The sequence below is a fragment of the Apodemus sylvaticus genome, chromosome 14, assembly GCF_947179515.1.
Source record: "Apodemus sylvaticus chromosome 14, mApoSyl1.1, whole genome shotgun sequence".
Classification (NCBI taxonomy): Eukaryota; Metazoa; Chordata; class Mammalia; order Rodentia; family Muridae; genus Apodemus; species Apodemus sylvaticus.
The window spans coordinates 42055911-42076322 of NC_067485.1; the positions used below are offsets into that span (position 1 = coordinate 42055911).

At 41.9% G+C, this 20412-nt stretch overlaps 1 protein-coding gene across 1 annotated transcript; it reads right to left on the reverse strand.

The window, feature by feature from the left end:
• Positions 1–10661: 10661 nt before the first annotated feature.
• Tdp2 (tyrosyl-DNA phosphodiesterase 2) lies at positions 10662–20362 on the reverse strand. The gene is made up of 7 exons (XM_052156999.1): positions 20090–20362; positions 19924–20009; positions 16289–16459; positions 15491–15582; positions 14400–14518; positions 12224–12394; positions 10662–11683 (listed from the first exon to the last, which is right to left on the reverse strand). The coding sequence occupies exons 1-7, from the start codon at positions 20273–20275 to the stop codon at positions 11408–11410; spliced, it is 1101 nt and encodes a 366-aa protein (XP_052012959.1). The 5' UTR covers positions 20276–20362; the 3' UTR covers positions 10662–11407.
• Between the last annotated feature and the right edge of the window lie 50 nt (positions 20363–20412).

A 20412-nucleotide genomic window follows, 5' to 3' on the forward strand; every position in this document is an offset into this window, starting at 1 on the left:
AGATTTTGGAAGAGGTAAACATTTTAAGATGTAATGGGAGGGGAATAGAATAGGGGGTTTCTGAAGGGGAGACCTGGAAAGGGGAAAACAATTGAAATGTAAATAAAGAAAATATCCAATTAAAAAATACACCAGGAAACTCAACAACCTCCTACAAAAAAAAAAAAAAGAAGATTTAAAAAAATGAAGATATAAGTTATCAGACTGAGAGAGACTGAAGGGACTCCGCTCTCCCTAGGATGCTGGAGCAGGAGACAAGCCCTTTCAAAGACTATTAAAAACTATCACCTTTAGCTTGCTGTGATTAGAACTGTTGGCCTTACTGTTGTAGTAAACACACCTTTATTTTATTTTATTTTATTTTATTTTATTTTATTTTATTTTTTTGGACAGGGTCTTTGTTCTGGCTGGTTTTGTGTGTCAACTTGACACAGGCTGGAGTTATCACAGAGAAAGGAGCTTCAGTTGGGGAAGTGCCTCCATGAGATCCAACTGTGAGGCATTTTCTCAATTAGTGATCAAGGGGGGAGGGCACCTTGTGGGTGGTGCCATCCCTGGACTGGTGCTCTTGGGTTCTATAAGAGAGCAGGCTGAGCAAACCAGGGGAAGCAAGCCAATAAGGAACATTTCTTCATGGCCTCTGCATCAGCTCCTGCTTCCTGACCCACTTCCAATCCTGACTTCCTTTAATGGTGAATTGCAACGTGGAAGTGTAAGCTGAATAAACCCTTTCCTCCCCAACTTGCTTCTTGGTCATGATGTTTTTGCAGGAATAGAAACCCTGATTAAGACAGGGTTTACAATTTATGTCTGATTTGCTAATGTATACTAGGATGTCCTCAGACTCATGGAGCCTCTGCCTCCTGGGAGCTGGGATTAAAGGCATGTATCAAATACCTAACTTCAAACACACTTTTAATGATTTCTTTGAGTGAGACTATTAATAACATGATATTTAGCCAGGAATGGTGAAGTACACTTTTAATTTCAGCTCTGGTGAGGCAGGGGCTGGTGGATCTCTGTGAGTCTGAAGTCAGTCTTCTGGTCCATATAGCAAATTCCGACACAGCCAGAGATATGAAATAGACCCTGTCCAAAACCAAACCAAACCTAAACAACAACAAAATGAAGAACAATTTAAAAAAAGCCCTTGCCATTTCACTTGTAGTTGGTAGCAGCCTTGAGGAGTCGTACAAGCCAAGGAGGTTCTCTTGGCCGACCTTAGTCCTGGCAGTTTTCCTCCTACCCACTGCTCTGAAGACTCTGCCGACACCTCGAGGAAGCTGCAAAGCAACTACAGCTGTTTACTGCTGAAGTCAGACTCTACTGTGAAAGCCACTATTCCAGCCATGACTCCAGCAGCCTTTTGCCACCATTTCACACAGGACAAGAAGGGTCTGTCTCTTGGTGGCCCAGCAGAAGACCTATGACCTTAGGTATAAGCACAATCCTTCATGTACATTAAAGGACTGTGCTACAGTTGGTATGAGAACCTTTGCCATGCTCCCGTCTATTATGAGCAAGGCGTTTGGCTCAATTTGTAGGGCAGCCAGGTGGGACCGTCTGTACTGTCCCTGGTGTCGCAGTATCAGGATCATTAAAAACTTCTCTTAGATACTGAAAATCCCAACGTCTTCCATAAGTCCTCCAACAGACAGCATGGTCAGGCCTATCACAGCAATAGAAAACTCCCTGGTTCTGACTTCTGTCCTAGTCACTGTCCTATTGCTGTGAAGAGGCGTCACGACCAAGGCAACTTTAATTGCTTACCGTGTCAGAGGGTTATCCTATCATCATGGTGGAAGCGATTTAACCGTGAGCTTGCTTACCGTGTCAGAGGGTTATCCTGTCATTATGGTGGAAGCTTAGCGGCGCCCATGGTGCTGGTGCAGTCTGAGAGCTGCATCCTGATCTGCAGGCAAGAGAGATGTTGGGCCTTGTGTGGGCCCAGTGACGCACCTCCTCCAACAAGGTTACCACCTAACTCCAACAAGGCCACACTTCCTGATCCTAATAATCCTTCTTAAAAAGTGCCATTTCCTGATGACTAAATGTTCAAATATATGAAATTATGGGTGCCATTCTTACTCAAATAACCATATATATGCGTATCTATGTATGTGTGCGTGCGTGTGCGCATGTTTTCTTCATGCAGTTTTCCCTCTTCCAACTCATGTTCTCAATTTTTTTCCATAAAATTATTCAAATATTAACCAAGAGAGCTGATTGCAATCTATTTTAATTTTAATTAAAAAGTGGTTTGTTTGTAAGTTTACAAAGCTTTAGTCTGAGTTTTTTCAAGTAAACTGGTAATAAATTTATTGGTTTTAATTAGTGGGGAGTCGGGTGGTGGTGGCGCACGCCTGTAATCCTAGCACTTGGGAGGCAGGGGCAGGCAGATTTCTGAGTTCAAGAGGCCAGCCTGGTCTACAGAGTGAGTTCTAGGACAGCCAGGGATATACAGAGAAACCCTGTCTCAAAAAACAAAAAAAAAAACAAATCCAAAAAGCAAAACAAAACAAAACAACTTAGGGAGGTTGCAATCAGGAGTAAAGTGACTAAAAATAAATATTTTTAAAAATTAGAAGTCTAACCAGCACAGGGAATATCTTTATGTGGGTATGTGCATGTGTGTATGGTGCACACGGAGGGCAGAAGGCTCGGGTCCTCTGGAGCGGTTGTGAGGCATCAGACGGGAGTGCTGGGAAGAGTCTTCCAGAGAGCAGTGTGTGCTCTTAATGGCTGACCCATTGCCCCAGCCCCTCTTGTCAACCTGTAGCTCCCTCATTAGTAGAGCAGGTTGAGCTGATGATGGAAGATGACACGTGGGATCACATAGTGGCAAGGGCAGCAGCCACCACACCAGTGGTGGTGGTAGCAGCAGTGGCAGTGGCAAGAAGACAGCTGGAGTGTTCCAGGCAGCTGACGGACGGGGCAGAAACATCAGGAGCAGAAGAGCCATAGGTCCAAAAACACTGGCCCAGTCTCTGAAAGAGTTCCAGGAAGCTGCCAAGTAATGGGTGAGGATCTGTGATGTTTTACTCCTAAGAACTATAATTATGGCTGCTGTCCAAAGTTCCTGTCTAGCCCCAAGCGCTGTCACAGCAGACACTCTAAGACCTCAAGCCCCAAGGCTTTCCTAGATATTGGTACATGAGCAGGCACAGTCTGCTGCTAGAAGGTAGGGAGTCCAGCCCATGCTAGGGCTGCAGGTAGAATAGCCCAGACACAGCCTCCAACCCCCAGTGCTCAGAGCCTAAGCCTCTGGCTTCTAAAGTCAGGTACAATAGGGCTCCTGCTCTTAGGGCCTGGACTTGGAAGCCTCTGGGTCAGCACTGGGCATCTGAAGACCCAGAACTACTAACATCAGAACAGCCAAACTGGTAGGAGGTACCTTTACCTACTAAGCCATACTGATGGCCCTGGTGGTGGGGTTTTGGTGCTGTTGCTTTTGGGTTTGTAGGGGTTTTTTTTTGGGGGGGGCAGGGTATCATGCAGCCCAGATTAATTTCAAACTTACTATTTAGCCAAGGATGACTTTGAATTCCAGATCCCCCTGCCTCCCTCTTCCTAGTGCTAGAATTACAGACTTGTATCAGCCATGCTCAATCTTATTCCTCAACTACACTTCAACAGAACTGATGGAGAAAATGCAATACAAGGGGCAGAAACTTCCCAGAATTGATAGAAACTGGTAGAAAATAAAAATTCCCTAGTTCTGAGCAGGTGCAACAGTGTGAATTTGGATTCTTCCAAAATGCATTGGAACTTAAGCTCGTTTTATGAATTATAATAAGGGCAGAGGCTCTAATGGATAGGATTTGTATTATATGGCTTTTTGAGACAGGATCTATGTAGTTTTTTGGCTAGTTTGTAAAAAGATTTTTAAAGAGAACAGAACAATAACCTAACAGTTACTTCATGCCTTTATATTTTATATTTGCAAGAAAGCAAATCTTCTTTCTGAGTATTAAATATAATTAGCTGGGTATTAAAGTGGCATGCTCTTAGATCATATCTGTTATATTTACTGTTTTTATAAAGATGTCACAGGGAAAGATGCATGAATTTTCTGTTTCTAGTGAAACTTGACTTTATTCATCAAAAAAGGTTTGGCCGCATTAAAATAATTCTTTTAGTGACATATTATTTTGGGAAAAAATGAATATTTTTCCTGAACATTTTTATATCCAAAATAACTTTTATTGGACTTGCTCGGTGGCTTGGCTCGGTGGCTTGGCTCAGTGGCTAGGAGCACTGCTGCTTTCCCAGAGAACTCAAGTGTGGTTCCCAATACTCACCCAAGGCAGCTCACAACCACTTATAACTCCAACTCCAAAGGATCTAGCACTCTCTTCTGTGTGGTACCCAGACACATGTACCATACATACAGCTACATAAATAGTTTTTAATTTTTTTTTTAAAAATGTAACTTGTTCTTAAAGTTTTGTAAGTGTCCTTTTGAGACAAGATCTCAAATAAGCCAAACTGACCTAGAACTTGATAGATTAGCCAAAGATGATCTTGATCTTCTTGCCTGAATTCAGTAATTAATCTGGGTGTGGGGGCACATGCCTTTAACCCCAGCACTCCAAATGCAGAGGCAGGTTGATCTCTTAGTTTAAGGCCACCCTGGTCTACACAGTGAGTTCCTTGACAACTAGGGCTATACAGAGAAACCATGGTTTTTAAAAAAAAAAAGCATGTGTAATATTATCTTATTGTAATTATTTTCTCAATGGGCCTCTAAGTTTGGATCCTAGCACCTAGATCAGGAAGCACACAAGTACCTGGAATCCTAGCCCTAGGAGTTCAAATTCCATGTGGCATACAGACACAGTCACACACAAATCAAAAATAAAAATGTTTACTAAAAACAAAAATAACTTCCCCCTGTATTTCCAAACCTGGCCTCCAACACTAGGGTTTGAGCAATCCTTACAGCCCAGCATGTAGGAATTCTATTTATTGTCTTCTTTTAATTCTCATAGAAATTCCACTGAGTAGGCCTTACTATTTTCTCTGTCTCACAGATGAGAACACTGGGGCTTAGAGGTTATAGTTTCCTTAATGTGAGGTTACCACTAACAGCTGGACCACAACCCTAAGCAGCCCACCTTTGTCATCATGCTATCTGTAACCCAACACTGCACAGACACACAGAGACAGACAGACACACACACACAGACACACACACCAACCCCTGCCCCAAAAAGACATCCTTATTTCCACAGATTGGTTTTAAAAGGAAAGCTTGTCTGTTTGGGGTGGGGGGACTCAAGTCAAGAACAAACCTTAAACATGCGCATTCCTTTATAACTCCCTGAGGCTCTCCCTCAGCTCTCTAAACTGTGAGGATGCCAGGCAGCTCAGAGATTTGTATCTTTCTGAAAGGAAACACACTCCTACCTCTGCATTTTACGCAGCAAAGATGTGATGTATGCTCCTGTTACCTGTGGTTCTAAAAATTCCTGCTACATGGTTTTTGGTTTTTTTTTTTTTTAAATATTTCCTTCTCAATTTGCAGAGAATTCAGCTTTCTCGGTGAGTTCTTAGTTTAGAACTAAATTGCTATCTCTAATTCCCCCCCCCCCCCGCATTAAAAATAAATAAAATCATGAGCACAAAATAAAAATTTACATGTGGCATCACTTCAGCTGTCTCACTGAGGAACTTTCCCAGGCACCATGCATTTCAGGAATAAATGAATACACACACTCACCTTGAAAAATTCTGTGGTTTTTAGGAAATATGATCTATATTTTTTCCATTATTAACAAAAATACCATTCAACTTTTCTGTTCAAGCACTAGGAAAAAATACCAACCCCTAACCCACAAATGACAATGTCCAGTGAAGCCAGCAATAAAGATGAGCATGGATACGCTCCCGCTTGCTTGCTCCCTTCAAACAATTGAGAACAAATGGTGTCGAGAATAATGACTAGCGATTGCAGCTCTGTAATCCTGATAAACCTGGGCCATTCCTTGGAGGCAATTCAAAGAGCAGGAAAGAAAGCCTTTACACCCGCGTTAAGCTTCCGCTGACGGTGAAGAGAAGAGATAAACGCATTTGGTAATGGTAGGAAAGACCACATCAACAGCACTAAACGAAATCTAAAGGTAACAATTCTTCAGTCTAAAGCATGCAATTTGAGAGGTTGGAAAGATCCCCAAATCTGCCTCCTCCAACAAACAGGGAAACCATCAAACCACTCGACTATCCAGGATTGCTTTTCCTAGATGTCCAGTGGAACTCTTAGAAGCACCCCCTCTTGGCTTTTTTTCAGTGACACCTCCTACCTGCTTGCTGGCTTCGTTGCTGACAGTTGGCCAGCTGGGCTAGGAGATGGGGTTCTGCACCTGAGGTGGCTGCTGGGGACACTGAAGATGAACACTGCTAGCTCATTGGAGCTTCATTCCACACCCCATCGCCCAGCCTCATAAACACATTCACACCCTGCATCCCTAGGCAGAGGTAAGGAGGAACCCCAACTACACACTAGCTAGAAATCTGGGGAATTGGAGCCCAGATTAAAAGCCTCTGACTACTGCACGGAGCAGATACGAAATGCATTTAACAAATGCCAGCCCTGAAAGAACTTTAAAGAAACGGATTCTTAGGTTTAAGGATAGCCGCCCAAGTCTCCCTGACTCCACCCTGCTGGGAACCCATCGATCCAAGGAGAATGCAGGCAGCTGAGTGCCGCTCTTACGTCCATCCTCGCGATCTCCAGGCTCCGCGCTGCTCCTGCCCGTCCAGCCGCTGATGTCCAGTCGACACCTGCGAGGCACACCTGCGGGCGGGCGCCACCTGCCCACCCCTGCGGCTGCACAGAAAGGCGCTGCCAGCCCGCGCTGGTGATTCAGCGCCTTTCTGCCTCCCGGGTTACCAGGGCGACGCACACGCACGCGCACACACGCCCCTAGGGATGGCCTGTGCTGCAGCCGGCACTGCCCGACAAAGCAGAGGGCCTGTTTGTTTCCCTGCTCTGCTCCCTCGCTCACCTTTTTCCTGCCACGGTTCCAAACTGCTGAGGGGATTGACAGGTAATCTAGAAAATTGCTCCACCCGGGCAGCAAGTACTGCTTGGCTCAGACTACTCCAAGTCAAGTCACCTGGTTATTCAAGTCATGTTTTCAGCCAAGCCTTTTGCATGATGCCCGAGCCCCATAACTTATCTGCTTGGTTTTAAGTGCTGCTTTCAAAGGTAAACTGAACCGATGTCGACACTGATCAACTCTACTTTACTGGTTAAATGGGTGCCAAGTGCATTTCAACATTCTTCATTTTGTAGTGGGAATCTTGAGTCAGAGGAAATTCTAAGTCAGTGGCACACTATTCCTCATATTTTTAGTTTTGTAATAAGGACATGAAAGTGTCTAGGAACTGGTATCAATGGGCAGAAAGGATGAGCAGAGTATTCCTTATACATACCATCGTGGTTTAATAACTGAGTTGTACACCAGAATAATCCTGCACTGTCATCTTTGTGGAGACACATCAGACAAGTTACAAATCTACTAGAAGTCAGTCTGGCAGTTCCTCAGAAAATTGGCAACACTTCCGGAGGACCCCACTATACCACTCCTGGACATATACCCAGAGGATTCCCCAGCATGTAATAAGGATACATGCTCCACTATGTTCATAGCAGTCCTATTTATAATAGCCAGAAGCTGGAAAGAACCCAGTGTCCCTCAACGGAGGAATGGATACAGAAAATGTGGTATATCTACACAATGGAGTACTATTCAGCCATTAGAAACAATGAATTCATGAAATTCTTAGACAAATGGATTGAACTGGAGAACATCATACTAAGTGAGGTAACCCAGTCTCAAAAGAATACACATGGAATGGACTCACTGATAAATGGATATTAGCTTAGAAGCTTGGAATACCAAATGATGCCCAAGAAGGAAGGAGTGGCCCCCGGTCCTGGAAAAGCTTAGTGCAGCAGTGTTGGGGAATACCAGGACAGGGAAGTGGGAAGGGGTGGTTTGGGGAACAGGGGGAGGGAAGAGGGTTTATAGTACTTTCGGGGAGGGGGATCCAGGAAAGGGAAAATCACTTGAAATGTAAAGAAAAAAGAAAATGGAGATAAGGGGCTGGAGAGATGGCTCAGCGGTTAAGAGCACAGACTGCTCTTCCAGAGGTCCTGAATTCAAATCCTAGCAGCTACATGGTGGCTCACAACCATCCATAACACATAGCTACACTGTACTTAGATATAACAAATAAATCTTTAAAAGAAAATGGAGAGGACTCATGCGGCTGAAGCAGGAGAATGACTACATAACACTCTTTCAAACAATAAATTGGAAAGCCAGATACAGTTAGTCAAGTCAGGATGCTCTGAGTTTGAAGCTGTCCAGTGTGTCTAGCGAGTTCCAGGCCAGCCCAGGCTACCTAGTGAGACTTTTCTTTTAGGGACAGTGAGATGGCTCAGCCAGTAAAGGAACTTACTTTACCAAGTCTGATGACTTGAGTTAGATCCCTGAAGACACACATAAAATTGCAAACAACTCCACAGCTTGCCCTCTGGCCTCCACGCGTGTACTTACAAACACCATACATTTAAGAGCACCATATAAGGTGAACGTGTTAACTAATGGAGATAAAGAGCCACTGCGGAGGTGACGAGAGTAAACTGTAAAACTGAGAGTGGGCCCAAGCTTTTAATCCCAGCCCTCCAGCTGCAGAGGCAGCCGCATCTCAAAGCCAACGTGGTTTACAGAGGAGTTCCAGGATAGCCAAGGCTACACAGAGAAATGCTGTCTCAAAACCTTTATTCTCTGAGAATAAGCATGGACTAAAAAGTGGGGGAAAATCGTTAATTCAGTCATTAAATGGGTTCAGAGGGCAAACACCAAACCTCACCGAAGGAAGACATTTCCTCCTATCATGGTACATATTTAATGATAGCTAGAGAAATGAAAGGACGCAAGCAGTACATCCAGGAGGCACGGGGTTGTTGACAAAGATGAGAATAGTTACATCAGTGTACAACTCTCTTAGCCCTCATCATAACAAACAGATTTAGGAGCAAAACAAAGTCACCAGAGATACTAATGGAGATAAACTACACATCGCTACAGACTAGAAAATGAGGACCTACTTTCAACATTCCCCCTCCAAAACAACCAAACTGCTTACCATGAAAAATAAAATCAGCTTTTCTTTCATTTGTCCATCATCAATGTGCTGAATGAAATGCCAGTCTCCCTCAGACTGATGTGAAACTACTGCTCCAGTGTTCAGCGGACATTCACTGAGTGACCCACCCCACACACTATTTACCAGACAGGTTCAAAGAGAAATGATGTAAACATTTGTAGTATTTTTTCCTGATTGTTCACTTCTATGCTAAGAAATTTTGCACAGTAACAACATGACACTCTTTCTGAAGAAGGGACAAAGTGAAGCTCAGCGAGGTTAACACACATTGCACATTGCACATGGATGGCAAAAACAGCTTGGGGCAGGGACGTTAAATCCTGGGCCTCAGGATATAGTTCAATGGCAGACTACTTGCCTGCTACCAATTTAAGAGTAGCAATTTCACCAAAGTAGATTTTTGTTTTCTGTTCAAAACCCAAGCCAAAAACACTCAAGATATTACAAATTGAGCTGGAGAGATGGCTCAATGGTTAAGAGCACTGATCGCTCTACCAGAAGTCCCTGAGTTCAATTCCCAGCAACCATATAGTGGCTCACAACCATCTATAGTGGGATCCAATGCCCCCGCTCCCTTGGTGTGTCTGAAGACAGCTAGTGTTCTCATATACACACAATAAACAAACAAACCTTTAAAAAAGGTATTACAAATTACTAGGTTCTCAAATCTTTCAGTTTGCCCATTAAAGACTACAATGGCTTATGTTCCTTTTCTCCTGACTTATATTTTGCCATAAGAATTAAACAATTATTTCATGTAGACACATAAATAAAATTGTAGTTACATGTTTTTATAATTGATGGCCTAATAATAGAATACAAATTTCATATTGTGATATTAACCCATTTCAATGTCTCTGCAATGTGACATATTGTGTTTTTGTTGTTTTTTTATTTTTGGATTTGGTTTTTTCGAGACAGGGTTTCTCTGTATAGCCCTGGCTGTCCAGGAACTCACTCTGCTCTGTAGACCAGGCTGGCCTTGAACTCAGAAATCCGCCTGCCTCTGCCTCCCAGAGTGCTGGGATTACAGGTGTGCGCCACCGCCGCCCTGCTGACATATTGTGTTCTTTTAAACTTAATTCTACCAGATGAGTAAGCACCACCCTCCTCTACTATACTACTTAACCATGTGCATCACACTGCTCCTTCAAGCTTTAATGTTTAAAATTGTCACTAAAATAGACAGTTCCTGTCCTTTCCTTTGTCAGCACGAAATCTTACCACCCTTATTATAAGTTCACATTGTGTTAAGGTGTTTTAACTTGGGGACTTCATTCTAAATTTCTCCATTTTTGTCAGTGTCTAACTCTATAGCCCAGGCTAGCCTTACACTAATGACAATCCTCCTGCCCCAGCCTCCAAAGTGTCAGGAATTTAATATAACATACTCATTTAGTGATTCCCATTGAAAAGTAACATGCAGGGCTATTTTCCCAGTGGCATGGGAATCCCACCAGACAAAAAAGTCATACTCAGTCTACAAACAAAGAAAACACTTTATTTACTGTACATTTTTTCTTTACAGAACATTTACAAAAAAGTATTCTTTATTCTCTCTGCAAAGTATTTCCATCTTAACAGTAACAAAACTGAAAGTTACTTTTCTTCTGAAATTTCCTCTTAAAAAAATTCCTCATGTTACTAAACTGGGTTTAATCATTGGCAAGCTGAACTTTGACAGTTATCAGCAAATCACTAACAATAATCAAAATGCAAATGTGACTCACCACTTAGTCACTATATAATATCAGCTGACAAAATTAAGTCTTGATATGCGACAGCTGTCATCTACTTTACTACAGATGGCCGTGGCTTTTTCACTTACCTTTCTGAACTTACAGAATGTAACAATGGCTTATTTTTCTCATAATAAAATGGTTTAAAGTATCATATTGGTGCCTAAATCAAACAATAGTTAGCCCCAAGATAACAGCCATTACTTGAAGTTCTAATGGCAACAATGAGTTTGTTAAAAGCTAAAAGTCTGTGTTCTTTAAACAAAAGCCCACACATTCTGAACATAAGCATGCTTTGATTTATTATAAACACCAATTCTTAACTCCAAGGACACACAACACAAAGTAAAATGTTAATTGTTTTTGCTGCACTAATCATCCAGTTTATTAATTCTTTGTATTAGACCTAGCTTTCCTGAAAGGTTGAGATCTGCACATATTCACAACTATTGCAAACCAACGTGTAAAGCTGGAATTTGGGAAGCTTTTCACAGTACTACATTCAAGGTGCACAGGAGCCCCCAGTGGTCACTAGGAAATCTACCACAGTCCAGTTTTTCCAACCCAACAAGGTCTAAACTTTGCGGAATAAGGTGCCCCTCTTCTGCTCTGAAAAATATTCGATCAAAACGATGCTTACAAGCTGCAGGAATCCTGAGGTTATTATTTGCTTTTGTATCCCATGTGTACTGGCAATGTTTAGGTTTGCCCAAAAATTCCCAGGCATCAAAAACATTGTTAGGTAAACCACCACATTTGGTAACCTGGCAAGAAAAAGAATATTATATAAGGTTTATGTATTTACTCCCCACCCCCAATTTAAAAGGTGTTTGATATTATCACTTAGAAGTCTAACTTTTGTTGTTGTTTTTCTAGCCAGGGTTTCTGTGTAATCCTGGCTGTGCTAGCATTTACTCTGTAGAACTCACAGATCTGCCTGTCTCTGTCTCCCAACTGCTGTGATTAAAGGCATGGGCCACCAAACCCAGCAATAAAGTATTTTAAAAAGTTGGTTTCAACTCAGAAGAGGATTAGGTCTTCTTATCCATAGGAATGCTACAAATCACCTCAACTTTTTAAATTAAAATTCTAATAATTATTCTAATACTTGTTGCTTATCTAACATATAACAGGGTTTCCCCTAATAGTGTAAATGACTCTTTTGTGCATATTTTATACAAAATCTACAATAGTGTTTTCTACCTTGTATTTCAAGTCCATAATACCTTGGGATAAAATGAACCCAAATTAATTTCCATAAGAATACTCTCCCCCGCACACATTGAATCCATTCTGTTACTTACTTCTTGGTCTCTTAAATTTGTATCTCCTGCAAATATAACAGTAGTTGAACCTGGAGCCTCTTGCATTTTTTGAAGAACAGTTTTTAATTGACTCATTCTTTCCGTAGAATGTTCTCTGGTACTCTCCAAATGGGATGTCATAAGGCAAAATTCATTTCCTCCCAAACTCACCTAAAACAGAATAATTACAATTGAATTGACCAATGACCACTAATGCTGGTAACAGGCTTCAATGCAGATTAATTAACTGGAAATGTATTTACTCAACTGAAAGCAGTCAGTACTATTCCTAAATGAAGAGCAGAAGGTGCAACCCCACCCATGGTAACTATTTAGAACAAGAACTATCCACATAATACTTCATCTGTGCCTCTTCTCCAGCAGCTCTGGGCCAATGGCTCACACCTCTCTAGGATCCAATTCCAAGGTAAACAGACTGCTATAAAAGGTCCCAAATAAGTAAAAGGACAACTACTTCCCTTTTCCATGAAGCCATGAGTTACTTGCAAACACAAACAACTCTTATTTATTGCTCCAATAATGGCCAAGCTTAGGCACTCAAAGATAATCAGTTACCTGAAAGTCATTTATCATTTGCAATTAAGGTACTAGTATATAGGATGTGTTACAATGCCTACAGTCATTTTAATTCGTTCAAACCTATAATCTGGATCCTGCCTACTTCTTAACCCCCTGTCAACACTCCACTACCTCTCCACACTCAGGATGGTGGTTAATACTGTCAAACTTTATAGAATCTAGAATCACCTAGAAGACAAATTTCTAGGAATGTCTGAGGGAAATTTCAGATTAGCTTATTTAAGGTGGAAGAGTCACCCTAAAATGTTAAGGGGCACCAGTGGAAGATGAGGTCCCAAACTAAAAAAGGGGAAAGCAAGCTGGATACTGGAAGTCATCACTTTTGCTTTCTGACTGTGGACAAAATGTGACTGCTCCTGCCTTACCATGTCAGTACCCTACAACTATGTGTCAAAATAAACTCTTTTAAAATTGCCTTTGTCAGATACTTTGTCACACTAATTAGAAAAATAACTAACACAGTGTTTATTACACCAACATGAACATAAGCTCATCCACACCCACAGGTTTACCCTTGCTGCAGCTTGCAAAGGTTTGTCATGGGTGTTTCCATTTCCACTGGGTGCATTCATGCACTGAATAAAAAAGGAGAAAAGAGAAAGGAAGCTGAGCACCACATTGATCTAATTCCTGAGTTCAAGGGCAGCCTGGTCTACAGAAGCCCTACAGGACCAGCCACTTCACACCCCGACTACTAGAACACGGAGCTATCTATGTGCTGAGTTCTCACTGCTACATCAGATTACTTGACAACTGTTGTTCTCCTTAGCCAACTGTTGTCACATTAAGAAAATATCTAATCAATTAAGAATTCAACTTTGCATTTTTTATTTTGAATTTTTGCATATTTATTTTACATGTTAAAGTTTGCATCTAAAATTATGAGATGATAGCTTTCTGAGACTATTTAAAATATGTATGTCGCAGGGCGGTGGTGGCACACACCTGTAATCCCAGCACTTTGGGAGGCAGAGGCAGGCAGATTTCTGAGTTCAAGGCCAGCCTGCTCTACAGAGTGAGCTCCAGGACAGCCAGGGGACAGACAGAGAAACCCTGTCTCAGAAAAACCAAATTCAAAAAAACCAAAAAAAAAAAAAAAAAAAAAAAAAAAAAACCAAACCAAACCAAACCAAACCAAACCAAACCAAACCAAACCAAAAAAAGGACGTAAAGGGCCAGTGAGGTGGCTCAGTGGGTAAACCACTTACTTCACAAGCCTGATGATCTGAAATCAATACACAGAACCACAGTGGGAAATGAAATCTGACTTCAAGAAGTTGTCCTGACCTCCAGATCCACAGAGACAGACACAACAGGGTTTAAAAAAATTGTCCCAGTGATTAAGGCTCAGCAGTTAAGAGCCTCTGTTAAATCAACCTGAGTTTGATCCCTAGAACCTGTGGTGGATAGAGTGAACTGAGTCATAAAAAGTCCTGACTGACTGATACAGACAGACACAAACACAGACACACAGACACACCGCGCGCGCGCCTTTATAAATTTATCTGTAAAGGCAATTCTTTCAAAAACCAACCAACCAAACAAACAAACAAAATGCCCCAAACTTAAAACTTACATTTACACACAATAGGTTTCTCATCATTTTGGTGTTTGGAAAAGGAATAATCTCTTGACTTTTAAATTTCACCCTTCCTTTCTTCAATAGGATAGCCGTGAAATATCCTTCTTCATTACCTTCAAACATTTGTGGAAAAAAACTTATGGAAGAAAGTCAATTGACAAAATTGATGAACAGAGTTTTAAAGGTATCTTATACTTTATAAATTACATAATTGTGACAGTTGTGCTTAATTTACATCTGAGAGAAAAGAGCCTCCAAATTGAACAAAAGAGGGGAAATGTTGTAGACTGCCCAGGTACTGTTTGTATTTTGATGTTAATTCTACTTCCTCAAAAGGGGCAGCCCCAATCAGCGGTGGAGGAGTGGATCACTTAGTTAAATTCTTGTGAACCTCTCCCATTTTAACTGGTTCAATAAAGGTTCGAGCCTGTGATTGGGCAGTGGAAGGGAAAGGTGGGGCTGGAGGTTTTAGAGGGAGAAGAGAGCAAGGAGAACGAAGGGATGGAGGAGAGCAAGACAGGAGGAGCAGGAAGGAAGCTGGAGCAGGACCACACGGCCTGGAGGAGCCGCAAGTAGCTGGGAATCTCTTGGCTGAGGAACAGTGTGTACTGCTAGGCGTGCAGCTCATAAATATTACAACTGCCTTGAATGTTCTTTGCATGGGCTTATTAGAGTTGGAGATTTACCACAAGGAGCTAAATCATTGAAATGGGATCAAATCTTTAAGCCTCTACTTTGAAGTAGGTCAACCAAGTGCAACATTACTGTCCCTTATCAAAGTTTAACAAGAGATACAAATGATGTTTAAATAAGAACAAAAGGGTGATAAGGGCATGCCTTGATATTCAAATTTAGCATATATCCAAGTCTGAAATCTTAGAACTTTGTTTTCCTAAAAATATCCATTTCTATTATTTTTCCATTTAACATTAAGCTGTAAAATAACCTATAACCCTCTAAGTATCCTGTCTTGCTTAGTTTCCTCAAACACATCTGTGCCCTTTGTAACAGCCGCTCGTTTTTTTTTTCTTCATTGATCTATTTTTCAAAGAAAAAGGTAACTTAGATGGCAAGAAGAGCATTACCTGTAATAATTTTATAACTGGTTGCTCTCTTCTTTAGGTAGGCATAATATGGGGGAATAACTTCCTGTAGAAATACCACATCTGGACTGTATCTAATTAAAAAGAGCAATTTAACAGCAGCATATCATTCATTTTCAGCTACCTAGAGAAAATTCCACAATATATACATATAAAACAACTGATACCTAGACCCCTAGTACTCAATGTTTACACTGTCCTGTATATATTATTTACCACACAGTGCCATAATGATCAACAGGCTGGGTGTGCAGTTCAGTGGCAACACTAACAAGGCAAATTCAATCCCAGCATCCCCCTACACATTACCCACACACAATATACCGGTGAAATTAAAACAGAAAACACTATATATACTACACTGAGCATTTGAATGGTTATATACACCAAGAGATATATTCAGGGTTATCTTATCTCTTCAGGTTCTCTATAAAGCTGTCCAGTGCCAACAGTTCCAGAGAACTTCAGTGCTTTACCTAGTTACAAAGCTCTCATGAAGCCAGAAACAGATCTTTTAGGTATTTTTCACTTCATAACAATACTTATTAAAAAAAAAAACTTACTATGTATGTAAAGCTTAAAATTCTAGAAAGCATCTCACATAAACTGGTGTTCCAATTCACCAAGACCCTCCCCAGATCAAAACACCTTAACTCTCAAATATTTACTCAGAAGCTGACCTTAAAGTCAAATTTTCAGATACACAACTTTGAACTGTTGCTTTGTAGAACCGTTAAAAACACTTATCATAGACCCTACCATGGAAATGAGAATGCTTACAAAGCTAGGCAGGAACACACCCCTCGAGCCCTCTCTGAAAGATTGCATCCATCTAATCCATCAATATTCCAGGTAATGAAAGAGATAGTGCTGCTATCTTCTGGAGGAGTTCCAGCTGGACCGGTTTCTACAGTGGTGGTATCATCTGCATCCTCGTTGGTTAGATCAACACTGGCAAGATCAAAATAAAGGTTTAAAAAACACAATATGAATTGCTGTAGTGGGGTTATGGAGGCAAGAACCCCGTGGAAGCTGTGGCATACTTGTAATCTCAACACTGGGAGGCTGAGACCAGTAGATCATTGAGGCTAGTCTTACCCTAAACGGTGAGCGCGTGGTCGCAGTGAGAGACTGAAAAATCAAGGAGAACTACTCCTGGAGAGCCCACTCTAACCTCTGGCTTCCAAACAGATGTACATACTGTTTGAATTTTGTTGTACTTGTTTGCCCTCAATTTGAAAATATAAGCATATCACTCCTAATCAGAAAATCCATCTTCTAAATTGTGTATGGAACTCAAAATAATTTTTAGCCCCAAGCATTTCAGATAACAGATACTTATCCTATAAATCTCTTTCTTTGAAGGATCCTAGACTCTAGCAAAAGAAAAGCTGGGCTGGAGAGAGCCTGGAGCATCAGGGAGCTCGCTGCCAAGCCCGATGGCCTGAGCTCTATCTCCAGAACCCACAGGTAAAGTGAGAGCTGCACATGTCCTGTCTCCACTCACTGGCATGTGCGTGTGTCTGCTGTAGACAGAATACTTTTCTCCTAGAGTTGCTTCAAAAACTCTGGCTCCTTGTTTTACAATGTGATCCTTGCACACACTAATCATACAAACCGCATGACACAAGAAATGGCTTTCTTTGAAGTAGTCACCTCTAGGTATTTTGTTAACTTTTGATTCTTAACAATTACTGACTTTCAAAACAGAAAAGCAGTAAAAAGAATCCCTAACCAACTATGTACCCAAAATTCCTAAATACAAACACTTTCTTATTTAATTACCAATTACTTACCTTACTTAGTCTCTTTCCAAACGCTCACTTCTATCCTTTCCTAAACACTTGCTCACATACACACTATACAACCTGAACAGTGAACTCCATTACCACCAATATATTACTTTTTTTAAAAGTCTTTCTCACGAGGCATTTTTGAAGAGTATAGGCTACCTGTTTTATACACTCCTTCAGTTAAGCTTGATGTTTTCTTACAACTCTAGTTATGCCCTTTACAGCAAGAATGACAGTATTACCAATGCGTGGTTAAGGTGTTAACCAAATATCCCCACTAAAAAATACTGATTTTCCCCTTTCTACTTAGTATTTTGTGGGTTTTAACTATGGAAGCATCTTATTTATGGCTCAACTTTCATCCCAGTTTTACTGTCCACTGATTGAACTTATCTGAAACATTTCTTTGGTAGTTCTCAAAAGACATTATGAGGAATTAGGTCCTCAAGCCTTAGAAATTTAGCAGTTTAAATTGTCCTATAAGAGTCACTTGTCCCACGAACAGCTGGTACTTACTTAAGTATGGATTGACATTTTATTGTACAGACTATAACCTGTTTTGAAATACCCATGTATTCCTTGTCTCCTACTTTACATCTGTTCCTATGTTTTCCTGGAATGTTTCCAACATTCTCTGGCTACTCCCATACTTCCTAGTACTGTAGATTATTCTGAGTCCATCTCCTATCTCACTCCTGCTCTGGCATGAGTCATCTTGTTCGTTTTAGTGAAGATTAGAAGCCAAGGTCTTGATGCAGGATAATTTAATGTCAATTCTAAAGCAAAATATAAGTGTCAACGTACTCTTTGAAACAAGGTCTCAAAATGTATACCCGTTGATCTCAAACTTATAAGCTTATAAAGTCAGAACTTTAGCAAGTATATGGCCAGACTGCCCTAGGACTCAATGTATAGCCCAAGCTGGCCTCAAATCCTTGGCAATCCTGCCTCAGCTTCCCAAGTAACATAAGCCATTACATCTGGCTAAAAATCATCTGTATGCATAAAAGTAATTTTAAAGAGCACCAAAAACTATGCTTAAAGCCAAGTTCCTTTTGGAACTTCATCCATCTCAGAAAGTTTTCTTTCCTAACATTCAATATTATACTTTTTCTGCAGCCTTACCAAAGAGAAAAGGCTAAGTAATTTTAGAACCTTGTCAGATGTTAGGCCCTTCATTTTTAACTGAAAACATTTGAGACAGAAGAGATCCGCTGTGTTTAGGAGCACTTGGTCTTGCAGAGGACCTGGGTTCAAACCCTAGAACTGCAGCAAGGGTGGCTCATAACTATTTAACCCCAGTTTTATGGGTTCTGATGCCCTCTTCTAGGCTGTGGGCACTTGCCTAAAATCAGGCTTGTACACATTTTAAAAGCAAAAGCATTAACAACAAGATCAGATTCCTTATTTGTCATTTCTTTCACAAGCTGCACTTCAAAATGTGTCTTACTGTAATACAATTTCATGAAACATCCACAATTAACAAGGGAAAACAGTAAACCTGAGAAATAATTCCCCTCCAAAAATAAAAAATAAAAAATAAATAAAGAGTCTCTAAATGTGGTGCTGAGTAAAAACCTTAAAGTAGCTGAAATGCCTAGTCAATCTTGGGAGCATCATTTATTGACTCCTTAAAGTGATAGCCTTGGCCTCTTATGTTCCACTCTCTTCAACTTTAAGCCACCTGAGATCTTGACAGAAAGCAGAATCTGATCCAGTGGGTATGGAGCCGATATGTCTGCAAGTCTACCAGAATCCCAAATGGTGTAAAGTTGCTGGCTCAAGACCTATATTCTAAGTAACAAAGCTATAAGACACAGCCTTTTGCGCTGGCCTCCTTTAGATCTTTTCAAGATAGAAAAGGTCACAGGCTTCAGATAGGGTTCAACTGGTAAAAAAAAAAAAAAAAAAAGTTAGCCACACAAGCCTGACAGGTCATTTAGGAAACTCTGCGTTCTACGAGATGGAGTTGTTGGGGGCTCAAAAGTCACTAGTGGATAAGTGGATTCCATTCCTTATTTATTTATAATCTCTGGAGTGTGGCATCCCAACATTTTCTAAAAAACTTTCCAAGTAATTTCAGCACGACTGTTTTATGATGATTACCCATCTCTTCTGATGGACACAATTAATTCCCATGTAAGAGACTCTGGAAAGAACAGTGGCCAATTCCTAGAAGACCCAGTTAAGGCACCTTAGTTTTATTCTGCAAACAGTAGAACAACAACAATAAAAATTGGAGGCAGGGCCCTGAAACAGCCACCCAGGGATAAAAGTGAGACTCTGCCTCAAATTACATAAAATACATTTCAGCTTCCAGTCCTATTATGTGCCTTCCAAGTGCCAGCACTGAGCACCGAGGAGGCAGAAGCAAGCTGATCTCTGAGTTCGAGGCCAGCTTGGCTCACACAGAGTTCTAGGACAGCCAAGCGCTACACCAGGAGACCCCGATCCCAAAACAACAAAGGCGAGTCACGCTGGGAAGTGACCCTGCATTCCCTGAGATTCCCAGGGCTGGGGCGCCGGCTGCCATTTCCAGGTCAGGTGCGCTGCCGCCCAACCCCAGCAGGCGGTCGGTCCCTCCCGGATCCCGGCAAGCCGCCCGCGACCCCCGTCGCTTACTAGGCCTCGGACTTGAAAGGCGTCGGAGGCTGGCGCGGCCACGCTAGGTCATTCTCTGGCTGTTCGAAGTAGGCGCTCAACGCTGTCTGAAAAGCAAAGGCACAAGGATGCAGGGCGCGCTCCGCCTACCTGGGAAGAGCGGCGGGAGCGAGGGACGCGAACTCACCTGCGTCTGCCAGTTGTTCTCCGACGGGAACGTGGGGGCCATCGCGGTGCCGCATCTCCCCACCAACGCAAAGCCCAAGCACTGAAGCCGCCGCCTCTTCACCTGGTCCTCTTCGGTCTCTGCTGCTGCGGGCGCCGCCGCAGGCTCTGCCGGCTCCGCCGCCTCCGAACTGCGGCTAGACGCCATCGCCACAGGGTCTCAAAACGCCCGCTCTTCACACCGCTTCCCGCGCGACTGATGGCAAACGCAGGACCTGCGCAGGCGCGCTGCGTGCGAGCGCTTCCGCGTCCACCTTCCGGCCGGAAGACCGCCCTCTCTGGTCC